This window comes from Anopheles coluzzii, chromosome 2 (assembly GCF_943734685.1).
Source record: "Anopheles coluzzii chromosome 2, AcolN3, whole genome shotgun sequence".
In the NCBI taxonomy this organism is placed as follows: Eukaryota; Metazoa; Arthropoda; class Insecta; order Diptera; family Culicidae; genus Anopheles; species Anopheles coluzzii.
The window spans coordinates 100,160,319-100,181,566 of NC_064670.1; the positions used below are offsets into that span (position 1 = coordinate 100,160,319).

At 46.8% G+C, this 21,248-nt stretch overlaps 1 protein-coding gene across 1 annotated transcript; it reads right to left on the reverse strand.

Moving 5' to 3' along the window:
• Nucleotides 1–607: 607 nt before the first annotated feature.
• On the reverse strand, nucleotides 608–20,777 carry LOC120952391 (T-box transcription factor TBX6-like). The gene is made up of 5 exons (XM_040371691.2): nucleotides 20,648–20,777; nucleotides 15,775–15,937; nucleotides 3,208–3,475; nucleotides 2,929–3,066; nucleotides 608–1,747 (listed from the first exon to the last, which is right to left on the reverse strand). Exons 1-5 carry the CDS (start codon nucleotides 20,727–20,729, stop codon nucleotides 821–823), a joined length of 1,578 nt encoding a protein of 525 aa, XP_040227625.2. The 5' UTR covers nucleotides 20,730–20,777; the 3' UTR covers nucleotides 608–820.
• Between the last annotated feature and the right edge of the window lie 471 nt (nucleotides 20,778–21,248).

Here is a 21,248-nt window from a genome sequence, read left to right on the forward strand (position 1 = left end):
ACCGACCGAGCCGCTTACCGAGGGCCCGAAAAACACAGTGCACTGGCAATTATTTGACAAATTATTTGCCAAGTCCTATTACGCGTTAAGTGGCCTATGAGCGTCCTTATGTGCGGTACAAAGCACGGGCCAAACCGGATCAGCACCCGGGAGGCACCGTTCTTGTCCAATGCTTCGTGAAGTGGGTTTTACGGGCTGGGCCTGGCGATAGTAGCTTTCGCTCAAGTGGCTCGCTTTTGTCGCGTGGAGCAAAATATTTGCAACGCACAATGGGCCAACGTATGAGGGTCTGAAGAGCCTGAGGAGCCAGAGGCAGAGACGGTTCCTTGTTGGTTGTTGATCTCCTTTAAGCAATCGCGTACACAAAACGGCTAAGAAATTGTTGCCAATTGTAACGAATGCTTGCTGCTACTGCTGGAATGGGAATTCGGAGAGAAACAAAAAGACTCACCTGCGCTAAGCGACGAACCTTTCGGCGTAGAATAATAAGATGCATTTACGGCTAAAAGGATACCCGGTAGCACCAGATCTAGTTATGTTATGGATCATGGTTTGGGCTGGCTTTTCGGATGCTTACGGCGAACAACAAGAGGGAAACCGATACGTATAGGCTCATCTCATCTGCTCTATTTTGTAGCAAATTTATTTAGCTATCTTATACGTCTACCAACACAGTGGGAGGACTACGAGTACACTTTTTGCACGAGGAGTCGTTTGCGAGATCCTAAACGAGTATCACGAGTATTTTTGCAGGAGACTCGCAGCTATAGTAAGGCACTTGGTTCCACTTGGAGAGTTGTACTCTATCTCCCCTTCCCCGCTATAGGAGTAGAATGGAGGCAATGCTGAAGTTGATTTTCCGCTCTGGATCTCCATTCGGGTCGGTTGGATCGCCGGCCGGATCCAGCCGGTGATGATGCGGCACCGCTTCCGTAGGGCTCGATCCTTGAGCGGCGACTCTGATGGCGGCCGGTCGCAGAACCGTTGGCTTCGGGGACCCTTCCGGACTGTCCGGACGTTGGGTACGTTCGCTCGCGTCACAATCACTGCCGCTAGTCTGCGGTGTCTGCACGCTGAATGCCGACGAACGATCGTGATCGGTCGAGTCCGGGTTGGAGTGGGCGGGCGATATGATCGGGGCCGGAATTTGACTACCGGCGGGCGACAGCAGTGACCCGGGACCCATCGGGACCCCTACCGGTCCGCCAAACCCAGGTCCCGGAGGTTGCGCATGGTGCGGATGGTGATGGTGGTGATGGTGTTGCGGATGGTGCGCCTGATGAGGATGCGGATGCGGTGGGTACGGTTGATGGTGGTGGCGGGCAAAGTATGGCAGCATCAGATCCATCCAGCTCGGGTTAAACATCTGATTGTACTGACGCATCAGTAGCTCGGGAGAGGCGGGAAACGGCCGCAGCCCGGCGGAATGGTGCAGCCGGGGATGATGCATCGGTGGTCCGGCACCCTCGTGCACGGTACAGTCGGACGCCGGCGAACCGTTTGATCTTGGCCGCTTGATCAGGTCGTGCAGGTCGTGGCGATCCTCGTCGTCTGTCAACTGCCCACCGCCTCCGCTGTCGCCTCCTGCCCCACCGCCACCGCCACCAGTGCCCGAGGACGAAGAGGAGGAGGACGAGGAGGAGGTGTTGTTGCAGCCCATCTTTCGCTTGCAGCGCGACTGGCCCGTCTCACGGAACCCTTTGGCGAACGGGTTGTTATCGATCTTCAGCTTCGTGATGCGATCGTTCTGCGAGGAGAAGGAGAATACAAGACAGAAGGAGAGAGGGAGGAAGAGAGGAGAAAAGAGGAGAAAGAAAATGTCAAAAACAGGACCATCTGAAGAGGCCATAAGGAGTGAGAAGAAGTACAAATTCTACGCATGTCGATCGCACTTTGAACGTAGCGCCACCGATTCGGGACGACTTTATCGCGCAAAGAAGGAATGTTCTGCTGGACGCAAGAATTTATTCAGAATTTTTCTGGAGAGCTGTGTTAAAAAGAGAAGTCTTCATGAGGAATTGATTCTCTAATGTTGGTTGTCTAAGGTTGGTTGAACAGTCTGATCATTTTAACTGTGAAAGAATAGGTTGAATCATTGGATTCATTCTGTAAGCAAAGAATGGCAAATTTTAAACTGGGTTTCTTGGATGCTCCAAAGGAAAAAGCTTAGTTAATTTACCAAAGATCACTATTTCTTTAACCTGTATATCTCCACGAGGATCATCTTAGAGATACTTCAATGTCTTAGAATGTCTTACTGTCCTTTCTATAGCTCAAACGATAATTTTTGTATTTTAATGCCATTTTAAATGCACGAAGAAGAAGGCTCAACATTTCCTCTACCACGAGAGCAGCAACAACAGCAATAACAAGCGATCCTTCATCTTTATCGATCCTCAAACCCGTGTGCGCTCGTAATTAAGATCTTTAACAGGTATTAGCGTACGTCCACAACAGCAAAAAAAACCCCAACCGTCCCCAGAACCAATCAGTCATGCTCAATGTCTGCTGATGCTGGACGGCCGTGTGTCGGGTCGTCACCAGGCACCGCAACCGATAACCAAATCGGGTGACACGCGGCCGATTCCGGTTTCAATTTGCCTTCGAACCGAGCCGATTCGCTCGTGTTGCCGGTATCATGTTGTTTTTATTCTTTCCTGCTTTATCTCCTTCCGTCAAAACCCTCGTCCAATCCGAACAGGATCGGATCGATCAAACGCGTCCAACGCGGCCCGTTGTTGGGCGCGTACATCAAAATTGGATGTCGGCGGCAGTCACACGGCCGCCCCAAAAGGCGTAAGCCGATCGATGAAAGCTGTCGCTCGTGGTCGCATTTTCGCCGCTGCAGCCGCTTAATGGCGTCCCGGTTCGTCCCGGATCGGCGCTGTTTACTTTAGATACCTTCCCCTTTCCTCCTCCGTAGCTTACCTGGTAGGCCGTGACGGCAACGAACTCCGTTTCCGGGAACACAAACGCTTGCTGGGCCGCCCAAGGAATCTGGGACGGATCGGACGTGCGGATGATGTGAATTCTTGGCTGGTACTTGTGCATGCTGGTTAGTACGACCTGATGAGACGGAGAGCATAGGAGGAAAACAAATGCAGCACAAAATTAGTGTACAGTCTCGATCCACTCGACGATCACTCTCCTCGTGCGGAGTAGATCGATTATGCAGCGCAAACTAAAAACCCAAAAAAGCACACTTACGTGACCATTGTTGTCGAGCGTGTTGTTCGTAAGCTTCACCTTGTTGAAGACGATCGGCTGGGAGGCCCAGTGCGTGCCGAGCGCCGGGCTGTCCGGATGGAGACAGAACCGCTGGGGGCTTTGGGGTTCGGCCCCGCCCGCCGGCACCCACTGGGAGCCGCTGAACTTGAACCGACAGTCGCTAATGGGCATCATTTCGAGCAGCACGCAGTAATTTGTGTCCGCATCCAGCCCGTCCACCGTCAGCCGCATCGAGGGAAACATTCGTCTGGAGAATGGGGAGAGTGAGAGGGAAAGCGAAAGAATATTTTGAAAAATAAGATCCGGAAGTTGGTGAAAGATAATGATTATGAGGGAGGAACGAAACGAACGGAATGGGATCACAGAACGTTGCCTAATTATTGGAATCACATCCACATGTCAACTGGATGTTGCTAGTCACAAAATTGAAGGTATTAGCTGTGCTTTGTCCCCGTAATTAGCAGAATGAGGCGTTTGAAAGCTGCTCTTCATAAATTATTGCTCGATAAAACAAATAAATCTTTCCACTAACAAGCGTAGGAGATGGGAAACAAAACCAGCGCTTGGAATGTTTCATTACTATTAACATGTTTTTTTCCACAAGCCCAACCTTCATCAAAACGCCCGTCAGCAGGTGATCCCGATACCAAAACAATTATCCTTCCGTTTGGGCGTCTGCCAAAGACTGCCAATTTCTCCTAAATTTATAACGTAATTTAATACAAAACCTTCGACGCCAGACTGCGAAGCCGAACGACATGGAAGCTGTTTGCACAACGTGATCGTGATCGTCGCTTCACCAACAAGACGTTTGCCAGATCTCTCTCTCTCATTTGGCCAATATTCTTCAACGCCTTCTTGTAAAGAAATAACAACCAAACAAAAAAAAAGCAGCGCTAAAGGACGACGAGAAAAACCAACAAAACCCGTGCATCAGCTTAACGAGCTTCGATGGCATGCTAGGCGGGCGGGGAGGATCTTTCCCCGGGAGGACACACATGGTCGTTCCCTCGCTGATGTTTTGCGGGCACGAGTTGGCAACAAATACGCGCACGTCACCCATTTGGTTGTTGCTCTCTTTCTCTCTCTCTCTCATTCTCTCTTTTCCAGGGCCGTATAATTTCAGCTCTCTTGCTAAATTATTATTTCATCGCTACAAATCAATTTTAATGATACGTTTTCACAAATTTTCTCCCGCACACAGATGTTGCCACGGCCGTTCGGCGAAAGGGAACTGAACAGAAGCCATTTCTGGTGGAAGGGAAGGCTTTTCGTCAGCTCGACGGGGCTCAACGTTCACGGACGGGGCTCTCGGTGGCTCCGTGGGCACCAACCAACCGAGCCCTTTCCCAAGCTCGCTTTTCCGATCAAGCCCGTACAAGGCATGAAACAAGGCGTCATTGCTGCAATTTTGGCTTTTGTTTACCTTTCGCTCTACGGAAAAGATGCGAAAAACGGTTTTGGTTTTACCACTCCCAGATGCTCCGTGTTTCCCTCTTCCTGGTTTGCATTTGCATACAGAGAGGAGAGGTGTAATGAAAGGCAGTCGCGATGTGCATCCCCACAGGACGGAAGACCCGCTGGAAGATCCATGCAGAAGGGATCAGAAAAAGGGGTTTTCAAAATGAGATTGTTTGCTTTGTTTCTTCTCTCTCTCTCTCTCTCTCTCACTCTCTCTCTCCCGTCGGGGTCGTCGGCGGTGGTTTCAGTCGCCTGCATCGCCGGTGGATACGGCCCATCGGGCACCGCGTGTTTTTGTTGTTGTTGTATTTGTTCGAAGGTTCGTCTCTTCCACCGAATGGCCACCATAAAATTGCACCCTGGCGCCACGGATGGTGCGCATAAATCAAAACCACAAACGGTCCCAAACCACCACTGCTCCAAAACGGGAGGATGGAGAGGCAAGGGTATTCTTCTTCCCAGCGAGATGTAACGTTGCTGATACGCCCAAACGGTAGAACGGTGGATCATATAATATAGTCTAACAAATAGGTTTGTTAGTTTTTATCTCTTTCTCTCTCTCTCTCTCTCTCTCTCTCTCTATCTATCTCTATCTATCTCTCTCTTTTCTCTGTTACGCTTTGAGTCGGTTTGAATCGCGTTCCTGTGTCTGTGTTTTATCTTGCGCTTCAGTATACCCACGACCTAGAGGGAAAAACGGTACCAGCGGTTGAACGGCAGTATCAGGAAATTGTACACACTGTCTGTTGTACATTGTAGCTTAGTTGGTTGCATCAAGCTGCTAATTTGCTAACTGGTATTAATGTACAATTTTATACGATTTATTTACAATCATTAGAGTGATGCTTTACCCCATAAATTGTGAACCTTCATTCTATATACTGCTGAAGCTTTCGTCTTCCCTGCATGAAGCGCACAGCTCCAGCAACGCTGCCACAATAGGCAAAGCCACAATATAGAAACTCACTCACGCACACAGACACACTTTTACCTCACCACCCATTTGACGCTAGACACTTGATACCTGAAGCTTTCTAGCTCCCGTTGTTTGCTTTTTTTCTCCTCTTCTTCTTCTTCTTCTTATTGATAACTGTAATTTCTACATCATTTAAATTGTAATACGATCCGATTTTGCCTACCAACACGAAACCACGCCGGCGACAAGAAAGACAAGCCGCAGCAGAGCGATGGGATGGATTTCAGAAATGCTTTCCCATCAGTTCTCGAGATGTTCGGTTCGAACCACGGCGACAGTCAAACTCGTAGGCAAGCTTGCTGGTAGTTGTTTGTCAAGCTTTAACACTACGTCCCGTTTTTGGGGGCGGAAGTGGCCGCAGGCTACGCTGAATCAAACAATCAATGGAATAGGTTTGGGATATTTTCCCCCAATTTAAGCTATATACAAACTAATTTGAAAAGAACGGGTGGAATATCTTCATAATTTTGAAGCTAATATTAGTATGTACAGTATGTTCCGGACACATGCAGGTCAAGGAATCTAAAGCCATAAGGCTTTTACAGTTTTTAAAAACTAAAATCAAGTTCTACATTAATTGTTTATCAGAACTTGTTAATTTTACCTAATTTTTTGTCTAATTTTGCACACCGCATTCCTCCGAGTCAACATAACTGCATCACTCGAAAGCAGGATGTACTTATGAACCTTTTGAACTTTAATACCAATCCTGGCAAGAGCACATTTCAGAAATGAAATAATTGATAATATATCATTCCCTTATCAATCCTTGATCAAACAAAATTGGAATATTATTACTATTATTATTATTATTATTATTATTATTTATTCCGAAAGTTATCCAGCTGGCATAAGCTTACATAACATACTTATTTCTATAGTTAATGCTAAAGAACAGTGCTAACAAAAACGCATCAAAAAACATAACAAGTTTAACTGTCAATCAACCAAATAAAAATAAAGAAAACAACATAAACTGTGGAAGCGTCATATTAAGCTATGTAAAAAGGTCCGTATATATAAAAATATTTTTCTTTTTTTTTCATGGAATTATCATGTCAATAGCATGATCTACTCTGTGTTCTTTAGGTTAGCAATTACACTGCCAGCATTAGATCGAACAAGAAAAACAAGTGCAGGTGGTAGAATTATACTAGAAATTGTTTCGTAAACTATAGAGCCATTTATTCCAATTGGATGAATAATGAATTACGGTAACAGCTAGAATTTATTCTCAAATCTATTCGATGTTTTCTTATCGCCTTTCTCCAAGCCATCTCTCCAAGAAACGCCCCTAAGAAACGCCCAGAAACGCGCAAAGTCGGTAGTAACTTACTGGAAAAAATGAAGGTAAGAAATAAAACTCGACGAGATCGCTTCATGATCACAGCACGGAGCAACAAAAACAGGAAGCAAAAACGGACGAGCTTTTCCCAACTCGTCGCAATCGGCGCTGTCTGATTAAGTGGAACAGCTTTCAGCACACCAGCAGTGCGGTGTGTACAATTTATGAGCAGCACATAAAATCATCCCCACACATCATTCCCAGCAGTGGTGATGTTTTGCAGCAGCCCGGGAACGTCCATCACGTCCACGTCACGATACTCGAGCTCGACCTACAGGAGATGATTTTTTGCTGTTGCTGTTATCCATTTGCACGCAATACACCAAGTGCAGTAAAAAAAAGACCACATCTCCTTGTAAGGTCCGCACACCGTACAGTGGTAGCCTTCACAGTGGTGTGCTCACACACAAACAGTGTCCCTTGCACGTACCACCTGAGACAGACAAGCAAATGAAACAATTGAAGCCCTTTTTTTAGCTCCATAGCGCTCAGGACACTGCAGCAAGTGCAACAGAAACCCCACTCCCAGCTCACTCTATCTCACAGCGCGGCAGTGAGTGGCAAGTTAATATGTCAGCCCCTGCCTGATGGCGAGGTGATGATCGTCAGCTCTTTTTCAATCGCGACCGAACGAGATTGGCCGCGCGCGCGATCGTATGAATTATGCATCGGTTTGGTACGTGTGTTGCAGCAAATTAGCGATACAATATAAAATCAATCAGTGTGCTAGACAGCTTTTTTGTTGCTGTGCGCTTCTTTTCTAGCCGGCTGGAGCTTTCCTTGAATGGGAAACGGGGTGGCCGAGAGCGATCGCCCGTTGGTCTCGCGTTCCTCGCGCAAGACGCCACGTCAAGCCTTTAAAGGTTCGTTTCGGTAGCGAGCCAGCTGGTGGTTTGGAATGTGCATTTGCTAATTGGGGAGCTAGCCGGGCAGCTAGGTAAGCGAGCGGTTGCGTCTCGGTGCACAACCCGTTAGGTGTTTCTTTTTACAGCCGTCTATGGTTTAAGTCGATCAGAAACCATTGATGAGATCGATGTTGGAAGTAATGAAAAGTGAACTATTGGTAGCTGGTGATTCCCGCTTCACTAGCTTAAGGGAAGAGATCAACATGTGTTTCCATCCCAAATCTCTTTAGACAGGAGCAGATCGTTATACAAATAACACTAACTACAAAGGCCAACAATACAACAATTGATACAGATCACGGTCTGTACCGATTTCGGCTACAGAAACGAACCAAACAATCACACACAACAGCATTAAAAACGATTTCAAACAATAACGACTGCACATTACAGCCAGCCCCCCCGCTGGCTCATCATCCCACATTTCTAGAAGGAATGTTCGATTGTGCCAGCGTCGGGCCCGAGCGAGCGAGGCGTGCCTGGGTGCCTTATTTTCTTTCCTGCACATTATTTCGAAGATGTAATTGCTTCTCATTAGCAAGTGTGGAAAATTACATACAATCAACACATTCGAATTACAATTACCGGTGATGATTTGGTTAGAAGTAAATAATTGTCTGTTTACTTTTGGGGGCTTCTCTACCGACCCGCTCACCCAACCCTTCCAAATTCCTTTCCCAGCCCAGGTGCTGATAGTACCACCGATTCCGGCTCAACCTCAAGGGTGCAACTCCACACACCCCCGACGATTGCTCCCCGACGAAAGGGGATGGGGTGAAATGCGCAAACAGCGTAAACAAACGATCACCTCGAATAAGCCACACAGACAAGGGCACGACCCCTCTCCTGCCTTTACCACTCTCTCACTCTCTCTCTCTCTCGTCATTTGAATTGCGTAGGAGAGCCGGTGAACGAGGGCAGCCGCTGTCAGCCGGACCGAGGCCGTAAGAACAATCAATTCAATCAATCGAACGAGCGGGTATTAAAGTTAACTGCCGCCCTCTCTCTCTCTCTCTCTCTCTCTCCCGGCGAGTCAAGCTGACCCACAAGTGGAGGCAAAGGAAAATCAGCCACCTATTATCCGGCAAGGGGTAGAGCTGGGTGGAGGTTTGGAGCCGATTGAGGTGTCAGGGAAAATCAAACAAAATCAAAACACCCAAACGGACGCCAGAGCGAAGCATTCTTTAACGAACGCAAATCACCCAAGATCGCTATTGTGCTGGGGAAGACGAAGCGGAGGAGGAGGAGGAAAGAGGGGACAGGAGGGGGAGTGAGCCAAACCAAAACCATGCAGAGCCAACCAACCCTTTAACAACCAACTCTTGCTGATCGAGGCAAATCAAGGGGCGAAATTATTGGATATTTTGTTTTACAGTTCTCGCGCCGTGTGTGTGTGTGTGTGTGTGTGTGATGCCTTGTTACGAGTGCGTAAAAATTTTCTCGATGATCACTAACAAGCTAGTTGGGCTCGTGTTTTTTTTTTGTTGGTGTGATCCAACATTTGTGGGTTTTTTGAATGATTTTCCTTCGCGCCGTAGGAAGCGTTGTTGGGGTTGGGGAATGGGACGGCGATGGTGTCGGTGATTATGGACATGGACATGGCCGGAGGAAAACAAGGGCGCCCGTCATCATCATCATCAGCAGCAGCATCGTCATCACAACCACACACACACATCAACACGTTCTTGATGGGCGTCCTTCAGCCTCCACCTTCACAATGATCTCGCATGTGATCCTCTGTCAAGAGGGGTTCGCTGTGTTGTTTCGTTTTTTGACAATCAACTATTATTTTAGGCCACATAATTATGCAAGTGTGTTGAGGTACACGTGATTATGCGCCAACAAGACGCAAGAGGGAAACGAAATCGAACCCCCTCCCCCCCCCTACCCCCCCAAACAAAAAAGAACCAAACAGCGGCTTTCGATGATGGTTTGGTGCGGGAAAGAGCTGAACGGGCGCACAAGCGAGAAACTGCCTTCTTGGTGGCAGAGCGCACCGCTGGAAAGGGGAAGAGAAGCGGGTAATTCTGAAAATTGAAAAATTAAAAACACATTCCACCATTGCTGCGGGGCATGGGATGGGAAAAGCATGAAAAAGGGGAAGGGGGGGATGGTGAGAGATGAAGGTCTGAAGGCGCCCAGTGTGTCCCTCCAGTGGGTCGTTTCTGCAACGCTCGGCTGCGTCCGGGAGGCGCCAACATGGTAATAACATTTTATATTTCTTCTCCTTTCCTTTCTTTCTTTCAGCTTCATTGATATTTATCGTTTTTCGCGTCCCTCCCCCAACTCCCTGGGGGTGCAATCCGCTTCTGCCCTTCTTTGGGACACCATCCCGGCTCTCTTCCCTCAATGATCCGAGGCAGCTTCATTCACGGAACGAGCTCCAAGCTACAAAGCCAAACACCCGTTGCTCGTTATCCGCCGTGGCGACCGGCGGCAGCAGCGGGAGTCACACCAGCAGGTTATGTTTTATACGTTTTTATGTGTGACCATACGTGTGTGTGTGTGTGTGTGATTGTTTTCTGTATGGCTCTCCCGTTTGCCACACTAGCTCATTAGCTCACGAATGGGAAGGAGCGAAACCCATCTCAACCCCATGTTGGCCTCCGTTTTTTTTTTGCTTTCCCGAGAGCTTGGAAGTGATCCCCATCGTGATCGAAGGGGGTGGAGGATCATTTTTTCAATTCAAATTTTCCCCGCTTTGTTTTGTTACACATCATCAGGTGGTCTCCCGCCCCGGGATGATTTGGGCGCATTTTTTTTCCTTCTCCGTTTTATTCTTCTTCTACTGTTCTCCCACTGCTCGCAACATAAATCAAATCTAGTATGCAGCTTCACTCTAGTTGCGGCCCTGCGTCTGTGAGAAACAAAACATAAAACCATAGCAAACGGTTCAGAGCGGGCGCCACCAGCAGGATGGTTCAATTCGATCCACACGGGACACGATCCGTGATCGGAGTGGGCTGCAGCAGCAGCTTCTCCTCTTCACTTTACGTCCCAAACGCTAACGGTTTCCGGTAGGGGTTGCGAGGCCCTCGCTAGAAGCCGTGGAGTGCGGGAGTGAATTTATTGCCCGGCGCCGAGCTCCACGCCCTTAGCGTAACTGTCAAGCGCTCGAGCGGGTATAATGTGGGGATACGCCACTGTGGAGTGAACAAATTTCGGGTGGGTTTTGGTGCGTATAATTTTATTACGTGAAAAATGCGCATCGCCAGTGCCACATTTATCACGCGCGCGCACGCGTGTATTTGCGTTCGTCGCTTGATTATACACATTTACGTGTCAGGTACGGGATCGGTCTCGATCGTGAGGAATTGTTAGAACAATTTGTATGCTGACTATTGTCTTGATTTGTGCCTTGTGCTTTGGCATTACTGTCTGCTTGAATTGTCTTCAAAGGAAGGTTGTTGTTTTGCTTGTTCTCACTGATCGGTTGTGGCACGCTGATTAGTGTTTGATCGCTTTCGCACTATTGGTAGAAATGTTTCTTTCCCCCACACCACAGAGGAAGCAGAAGGAAAGGCGCTATGGGAAGCTTGTTTTTAATTTATGTTGACTCTATCAAATTAATAATCACTCATAAACGAGTACAAATGATTGCGAGCGGTCGAGGAAGTGGAAGCTTATTACACTTCGGAAGCCGTTCTATCCCTTGGAGCTATCATCGTAAGTGCAATAATTTATTCATACTCGCGAGCGGTAAATTGAAACACGGGATTGATGGATTGATAAATTGCACGCCAGCACGAATCGGATTGCAAATACATACGCGCGCCCGTCCGCGAATGTGCCGTACCGTGCCGGTTAGTCGTCAAGCCCACGGGAGGGCGTTATTGTTATGATCGGTCGACACGCACGCCCCAAAGCGATAGCGAATGCAGTACAAGCTGTAAAAACACCACTTTATTATACACCGCGTCACCGCACTCATTAAATGGGTGAGATCGTAAATCACGATAGTGGATGCTTTGGTACAATTATCCAATAATACGTACGAGCGGCTGGAACGATTTTACGGATAATGATTTCTAGCTTTCTAGAAGCGGTTAGGCAGTCATAATGGAAATGATTCTTCCACCCCAAACCACAAGCCACTTGTTTATTGTAGGCAGGCAATAAATATTGCTTAGAAAAAGGAGTTACAAGACCTAATTCTGTTTGAAAATGGGGTTCAAAAACCCGTTAGAAATGGAAGGAAAATTACCCAAAACATAACACTTTGCATCGATAAATAAAAGCCACACCAACTGTTCAGGGCACTTGTCGCTTTGGCTTCCTTTAAACAACCTCACTGGGTTAGTTCCACACGTTTCGGTTGCGATCATTCACAGCTTTTAACTGACACCCACTTGTACAGCACTGTCAGCTGTTTGTCCCAAAACCTGTCACCTTCGAACGATCGCTCCTCGACCCGTTTTGCTTGCTTGATCTTGATCAGCTCAGTTGAGCTTCGTTTATCGTGTTTTTTTTTTTTTAGTTTACAAGGAGATGTGAAGCGAAAAAAACGAACATCCCATTTCCCAAACCAATATCAAGATCCTGCCAGGACGGGGGCGATCGCGCCACTTGATGTCCCCGGTTACGGATACGGTTATGTTCCCTGTTTTCCTTCGCCTCGGGTGTGTGACAAGCACTGTTGCGGTGCGATTAGGGAACATCCTTTACACATTCGCGTCACTTGTCAATTGTTTAAATTGTCATCCGAACGGTAGACACACACACACAAACCACGCACACCGAAGGCCCGAATGCAAACGCAAGTGTCAGATTCTGTTTTAAAGAGCAGAGCAGAACCCGTGTCCATCACACGACACGACACGAACGTTGTTGGCGCTGTCTGCGCGGTCCCGAGACGCCCTTAGAAAAAAAGGGGCTTAGAACGTCGTCCGAATACCGTCTGGCCGTACTGGCTGTTCTAGTTTACGTTACGTGTAAAATATTCGGGCGCCAGGACCACATGCTGGCCGAGCAGCGCCGTCATATTTTCCCAGGCAAAACGGGCCTGCAAGGGTCTGCAGCCTCCGAGGGCAGCCGATGTCGCTGCGTCAAGTGGTTTCATTTCTCTCATTTCAATCTGGTAGGGAGGTACGCGCGTCTATCATTCATACACTATAGTCTTGTCGCTCGGGCTTGTAGCTTCCCGGGAATAAGAAACGCCGCGAAAGTAACGCCCTGCCCTGGGTGCGATCGCTATCGAACCGGGCAGGCAATAATGTGTGATAAACTTTACACTTGTCGCTGACCGTGCGTGCGTGATGTTGGTGGAAGTGGCTAACGTCGATGTCCTAAAACCATCAATTTATAATAGGAATGATTTCTCCTGTGGGATTCGGTTGAAGCTTAAAGGCGCCAACGACCAACGGGACAGGCTTGTTAGACCCGGGAGGGTTACACATAAAAGAGAGCTCCCTTGTTTTAGGGTGTATGTGTTTTGTTTTAACATTGGACCCACTGCCGAGCACTATCACAATATTGAATGTTAGGGCATTATAGCGAGCGCAGGGAAAGATTTCTTCCCACTAATTATAGGTTTTCAGGATATAAATAATCTCATCACACGGATCTTGCTACGCCACAGCGCGAAACACAAGGAGCGAGGATCGAGCGTTATTTGGTAAGGGATTACTCTATACCCTTCGGCTGGAGTGCTGGGTGGATTTTGATTAGTGGCTTACTTCGTTCCGCGCACCAGGCCGTAGCCGATGTTTCGGAGGTTTTAATGGTTGAAGGTTTGTAAGGGGCTGGAGAGCGAGATAGTGAGAGTAATTATAATCTCGGATCACTGCAGCACTCACACTGAGCTGTGATCGGGGCCTATCGATGGCTGGATATTATTAAGCGGAATGGAGCGATGATATGGGCTACCCTTATTTTCTTCGCATCTTTCTCCCTATCTTTGTACACAAATGTGGCTCGTAAAAGCTTTGTTTTGTGGGCCTGTCGGGTGGTTGGGAATTTTGGTGCTTTGGTCAGCCATGTGTTTAAAACACAACACATTTCTTTGAAAGCTTTTTGAAAAAAACCTTGAGAGTCTGCATTATCTTAATACTTTGTCCAACACCTTGCACTATTTTGCTTCATGCAAATCATGGGAATGGATAGACTTTGGCACCCACAGCAAAAAGCGTCTAGTTTGAAGGACTTTGTTATGATTTTATGAGTGCTTAATTTTTATAAACATTCTTTCGTTCCAGTGACCATTTTTGGGTTTTTTTCTGTTGTTGTTATGCTTCAAGGATTCTCAAAGTTTGCAGATACTTCAGGAAAGGCACTAGCCAGCACTGTCGCACCAATCCCTACGGAAGAGTACCATTTACCATTAACATATAGCACGTTTTGACTTTACGAAAAACGCTTAAACGTTGACAAACAAACACTGTCTCCGCCGGTACTCGGCGAGGGTACGCAAACGGCGGCGCAGGTTTTCACCGTGCGGCCATTTCGTCGCTGAGAAACGAAAACAAAAACAAACGGCCCCACGGACGAACCCGGGCATCCTTTGCAAACACAAAAACTTGAGACGAAATGCTTGTGCTAGTACTTGTTGCTTTGGTTGACTTGTATTGTTGTTGTTGTTGTGCCCGACGACTTTTAACATCCGTCTACGTCCAGCTCGTGAGCTTAGAACCAACGTGGACGTGCAAAGATGACAAAAAAACGGCTCCTCAAGTCGCTGGAGACAGCACAACAGCACACGATTCCGGAACAAACAAATGCTTCGGGGCGCCAGCCAGCCAGCCAGCCAAATAACCAGCCCGTTAACCACGCAAAACTGGCAAGAAGACAGAGAGGGATATAGAGAGAGAGCGAGTGAGAGCGCGAGAATCTGGAAAGCGGTGTGCAGGAAGGATACAGTACAAACACAGATGGCGCCAGAACCACATCCGGAGCGGAGTAAAACAACAGCGTTTACATGCCAATTGAGCAGCCCGAAGGGTCTGGGTCCGCCGTGCCGTGCCGTCGGGGTTTTGTGTGCCTTTGCCCTCCCTGGTGGTTGTTTTTGCTGGGCCGGGAGATATTTTTGCTAGACAGCGTAAGGACCTTGGACACAAACGTGTGGAGAGTTGTGTTGGTTGATGCTATGCTGTACTTGTACATGCGAAAATTTCATCTTGGGTACTTTTGAACCATTATGGGTTGAGAGTGAACACAATAAACCACAAATTTTGTATGATTTATTTGAAGATTCATGGCATTAATTTAACTAAGGATAGCATTACTTCCAGATTTCATAAATATATTATCAGATACTATATAGCTTCAGCCCTTTGACTTATACTGATGTGTTTGGAACTAACTCTGTTGGCTTCTCCTTGATGATCTCCATATTAGAAGCGTATTCCAATATTTATATTTTTTTAAATTTATTTTTAGTTATTATAAATTTACCATTTTTTGCGACTTTGCAAGTCTAATTCATGAAGATTCTGAAAATTTTCCATTTGCATCAAATCGATTTATTGCATTGATTCGGGGAAAGATGGAAGAGCAGAACTTCAGAAGATCTTGAAGGTACTATGTCGAAGTTATTTAGAATTTGAATAGTGAGATATTAGTTTCAGGTTAATAGATGTCAATATCTTCTTCTGAGACGTATTGACTTGCTGAACGAAGTCTATAACATATCCGAATGCCAAGCCTTTACAACAGACAGGACAGTTGTTAGATGGGAAACAATCCATATCCGATCTTGTTGAAGTCAGCTAGGCACTAATTCTATGCACATTTGCTATGTACTTCCCAATATCTATGTGCTAGTTCGAAGCAAAATTCTAAACAATCTCCTTTGCTTTACCTCCTACACATCCATCTGAACAGATCATCCAAACCGCTACGCCTACTAGTACCGAACCACTTACCGTCCACTTTTGGTGATGATCATCTCGGTGCCGATCTTGTGAAACTCTCGCCACAGCTCCTTGTTCTGCAGCTTCAGCTCGACGCCGGGCAGCGAGTAGCGGGGTGGCAGCGCCATCGCATGCATCGGCGGCACCGGAACCGGCAGCATCGTTGGGAACGGATCTGAAACAGCACAGCAAGAAAAAAAGATTAGGTGAGAGAAAACTCCCGTAGCTTCCGCCAGCTTCCAGTGCAATGACAACGGTTTCTAATGTCCTATTCCGGTGTGGCGTCTTCTTCGCGCGAGCGCTCAAACCCCTCCCCCCCCCCCACACCGGAAGCGAAATTAATTCCGCTTCGTTATCCCGTCCCAGCGAGGCGACGGTGGAAGAGAAATGTGTAGTAGAAATGGGGAAGAACATTAAATAAACATAATTAGCCCAATTCGATTAGCTCTCTAGGATCTCTCACGGTGCGAGTGTGTGTGTGTGTGTTTTCGGTGCTGCTGCGTTCATGGTAAAGCTTTCGAGGATTGCAATGATTTTCTGCCTTCTCACGGCACTGGCGGAAGAAATGCGACGAGTGAAACATCGGCCAAGGAGAGGAGGTCAAACTCTCCTACCGATCTAAGCAGGCGATGCGGGATCGAGGGTTCGTCGCTGGACCACCGTCGCCCAGGGCTCTGGGGGAAAAAGGGCTAGACAGCAAGGGAAGGGAGGGAAGAAAATTGAGAAGCTCAACCAGTTTGTCAGTGCCCTGTCAAGATGAGGTTCGTTAGATGTTTATTTCTCGAAACGTCAGCTCCCTTTCCTCCTGCCTGCCGTCGCGCTCTCTTGTTCGCTCTTTTGTTTCAACTCACCCAAGACTGTGGTGGCCCTGTGTGTGTTTCTGTGTGTTTGTGTGTGTTTGTCTTTTTTTTTGTTCGCATGTTTCATGCGCCGTCGTTTGTGCGCCCCCGAAAAGGGATTATGAGCCGTGAAAATGGAAATTTCATAGTCATTTATTTCGAGAGGAACGAGGAGCTGTGTGTGCCGGTGTGTGTGTGTGTTAGTGGAGAAAGAGAAGAAGAGAGTGATAGATTTAAGAGAGAAAGAGAAGAGAGCAACGAAGATTCGTCTCACGCCGATCGCCGAGACCGAGTGTGGCAAGTGTCCCAGCGGCAGTGTCCAGAGAAGCAAGAAGAAACAACCCCAGAAGACGAACGGAGGAAGACAAAAAAATTATATCATTAATTCGTTCTCGTTACACAAGTCGTGAGGCTTTGGCGCCGCCGATTTTTCAAAAAAAAAGAAAAGAAAAGAAAAAAAGGGAAACATTCATATCCACATTCCACACCGCCGTCTTGGATCGCATCTCGCGGTTTTCGCCCGTTTGTATCTATCGCCGTCTCGCTTCCACTGCTCCCGCTGTCCGTTCGTGGCAGTAGTTTCGTGTGGCAGTTCTTTCTACGCTGCATCCTTCGTAGCGGGTCAGCACACCGCAGACACCGGCTTTGGGGTCTCGGTATCAAAGTCTCCACCACACCACCACGAGCAGTATTATCTTCAGCATCATCCAACCTTCACCCATCCACGACACCCGCAAACGAAACGGGACGAGCCCCAATGCTCCGACCAAGCGCGATCGTGTGTGTGTGTTTGTATTGCACGGGTTTGAGGGTTTGGAAGGGAGAAAGGAATAATTCTTTCAACACGCTGCCAACCCGGCAAGGGAGGGAAGGGCCCAGCATCATGAGCGGCAGGCGAAGATGATTAAGATCATCGTTTGTTTTTCTCTTTGTTTAACATCACGCGTCCAAAAAGCGTTCGTACGGGTTGTTGTGGGTTCGTCTCTTGGCTGTTGAGTTTCGTTTCATTCGCTTATTCAAACTTTTTCGTTTTTTTTTAAACAAGATTGTGCTGGAATGAATGCTTTGGAGTTGGAAATTGAAGCATTACACATTAGGGCAGGTTGGTTCTAAAAACTGGCTAGTCCATAATGATGCTATTGGAAATCTTCATTCTGTGTAGCAATTTGGTTGATGATGGTTTTGCAATTAGAAAAGCAACATTTCAATATTGTTAAAAAGTCTTGAAATGAAATATTATAGCTTAAATAAATGAGCTGCAGGAAGAGCCACATTTAAAACATAAAGACATCCTATTCATTGGTTATCTACTTTTTGCCTAATTTTGTAACAAAACGCTTTAGGCAACATATTTCCCTTCATGCTCAATCGACAAAGAAATACAAACAAACCAACCCATTCTAAACGAAACCCAAACTACTCAGCTCTGCCTGGCACGTTTCCTATTTAGCTTGTTAATTTAGCTATGATTGAAATCGGACACGAGTAAAAGAAGTACGTGCCCTGCATGGCCCGTGTGCGCACGCACGCACGCGTTTCGTTATGAATGGGTATTTTTTTATGTTATGTCCACCTATTTTTTTTTGTTTCTTTTTAGTCCACCAAACGACCACAGAGAAAAGCCCATTTCGCGAAAGCCCATCATCATCATCATCAACATCAACATCATCCATCGCGCAACATCGTGGTTGTTGCGATCGACGACGGTGGTCCCCGAAGTTTATGACGCTTATGATCCACATCCGGAGGTCCGATGTCACGACATGGACGAGCGTGGCACCGCTTGCACACCTTTCGACCGAGGGCGCCATTTTAATGCCGAGCTTGTTGTGTCTTGCTGCAATGAGTGTTGAAGTGAAAGGGCACGCGGGGAGGGGAAGTTTCCGCTAGGCCTGTGTATTATAAAAAAACCCTATTCCACGAGGTGCTAAAATTGCTTTATGGTACTTTCTGTCGCGCTAAACAAACTGTCGTACGGCAACCCGAAACGAAAATTAGGCGACGAACCCGGAGCACACAATGAATGAACCCTTTTCTTCGGCGGCCGATCTCCGGGTGTTAGAACAGGCGAGCGTAAAAATGGGAAACAATTGTGTGACATCTGTTATCTAGCAAATAGTTAATATTTACCGAGTAGACTACGTGGCAAGTAATGCGGAGGCGCAATCGTCACGCATCCGTCGACAAACGTGCTTGGGTGGGGTGAGGGACAACGTGCAACGTGAAGCCGACGGGGATGCATGGGGTCGGTGAGTGATTGCAGTGCTTAAAATGATTAAACGTGTCGATGGATTGCACAGTGAAGTGTTGTTAATTTATGTGACCTGTGCCTGTGTGTGTGCCTTGTTTTCCCATCCTACAGTGGATGGATACATTGAAGTCATGTGTGGCATCTTGTTTTCTTATCACAACTTGCCATCCGCCTCGTTTGCATATCTAGACCTCCCGGGTTGAAGATTATCGCACACACAGGGAAGGTATATGATTTAGTGTTTCCTTGATAGGGATATGATGCACTTTTAAGTTGTTTTTAGCATATTTTATGTTGCAACGACGTTGCTGTGGCTGTTTATAATGGAATTATTGGGCTTGTAGATCATCTAGCGCTATATTAAATGTTATTAATCGTTTTTCTAATTTGATCTATTTTAACTAATTTATAACGGATGATCTTATAATTCAACAGATTGCTTTTTTTATTTAAATCATACTGAAAATTATGAATTACACTCAAATGAAATCCGTTTTCAACATTTGTATACTTTCTATTCCACAAAATATAACCTAACACTTGCTGTGTCCCTTTTTCGCTGAACCATTCCTGCAGTGAAACGGCTGTAAAGTGCATCCTTAACCCTCATTTCTCGTCTGACACCTTTGCCCAGGTATGTTAGCATTTTTCCTCCGATTATGATCTTGGCGTATGATTTATTATTTTCACCATCAAAAAAGCCTTCCTCTTGGGACATTCCTGGTTAGCGCCACTCGATCGTACCCGCATCAACTGCCCATCGCCGATCGTCCTTTCCCAGTCCTTGATCGTACAAACGGTGTGACGTCAACGGTGACGTCTAGATCGATCAACCTGATCCTGCCGTGCCGTTCGGGACAGGAAAAATTGACGGATTGTCTTCATGGTGGAATTAATTATACCTTTCTCCAGTGGGAGATGCATATACCTCCGATTCCTGCTAGCTTACCCCGTATCACCCACACGCACCACATGGACTGGACACGGTCTTTCTCTCGCAACACACTACATGTGCATCCTCGATCGATATCATTAATCATTTTGTCAATTTTAGAAACAAAGAAGGGACTGCTTACGATCCTTATAGAAATACCTCTAACAAAAAAAAGGACTCCGGTCCGGTTTCATCACCATCATCAAACATCATCAGAACATGCTCACTCGGGCCCGAGGCAACAGATTGGTCGAGGCTCGGTGGTTTCGGTGGGACTAATTTTCTAAAACAAACACAGCCGTTAGGCGTACGATGCCGTTGTGGGCCCGCTTGTTACGAAGGGGGAATCGAACAAATTTTCCAACTGTTTTTCCCCTCTTCCCTCTTTCCTCGTTCCCACCCTGTGGTTGATCGTTCGTTGATGGTTCTGTTGAATGGATCGGAATCTCATAATGATGCGTTTTGCAGCGGACCAGAGAGTGGATGCAGTTTTCGGGCATCCTTTCGACCGCAGCGGGGAGGCGGCCATCATTTGTCAGCCGAACGCATCTGTCAAGCAGCTCGACGCACTCGATCAGCCCATCAGCCATATCGTGTGTGCGTGCGTGTGTTGAGGTGCATTCCCATCGGTTCAATTTTTCCCCCGAGAGCTCAGAAGCTGACGACTGTTTGGGTTTGGTGTTGGTTTTGGATGGGTCAGGATTGTTTTGGACTTAATTTTCCCCCTGGGCTTCTCGGGATGTTGGGCAGGCATGGGGGGGGGGGGGGGAAACCGCACCTCGAATGCGTCCTAATTGGCAGCATCTCGGGACTGTTTTTTGTTTCTTATTTCTTCCTGTTTTTTTTTGTTCTTTTTCTTACCTGGTATCCGTTGCAACATTTGCTGACGGTAGATTTCGTGCGCAATGTGCTGATGCATGCGCAAATCGATCAAATCCGTCATGGTGGTCGCCGTTTGGTGTAGTTTGTTGGGGTAAATTTATTTTCTCCTTTTTTTTAGTGTAACTCCCTATTTCCTTTTTGTTTGCGGTTTTGGGGTTGTTACACTAGCATTGTGGGGTATTTTTTCATCTCACCCAGTGTAATTAGCACTTTAACACTTTATTTTAATACTTTTGGAGGTTTCTTATTCTCTCAGGACACTTTTTGCTGCACTTCATGACAGTAGTTTTATGAGAAGATTATTACAGCCCTTTTTTCACACAAACATTCACCAGTTTTTCTCGCTAGAAGTTTCCATTTCCATCTACTAAACCGTTGTTTACGAATTGCACTGCAAGTGGGCGCTCATGGTTAGTCCTGATAAACACAATTATTCGATCAATATGGGTTATTTGTTGGAACGGTTCACACAAAAATGACACTCTAAAGCACCAAACTAATCGCTAAGCGGTTGACAGTTTACGCAGTGAAACAATGGGCACACACACGTGCCGCATTTCGTAGCTACAAACACCCCGAA

Bases quoted from the DNA above. Each gene is read 5' to 3' on its own strand.
- LOC120952391 (XM_040371691.2), bottom strand. From the start codon at position 20,729: ATGACGGATTTGATCGATTTGCGCATGCATCAGCACATTGCGCACGAA. The intron at 3,476-15,774 runs GTAAGTGGTTCG...CCCATTCTCCAG, and splicing joins ATCATCACCAAAAGTGGACG to ACGAATGTTTCCCTCGATGC. The intron at 3,067-3,207 runs GTAAGTGTGCTT...CCGTCTCATCAG, and splicing joins CGCTCGACAACAATGGTCAC to GTCGTACTAACCAGCATGCA.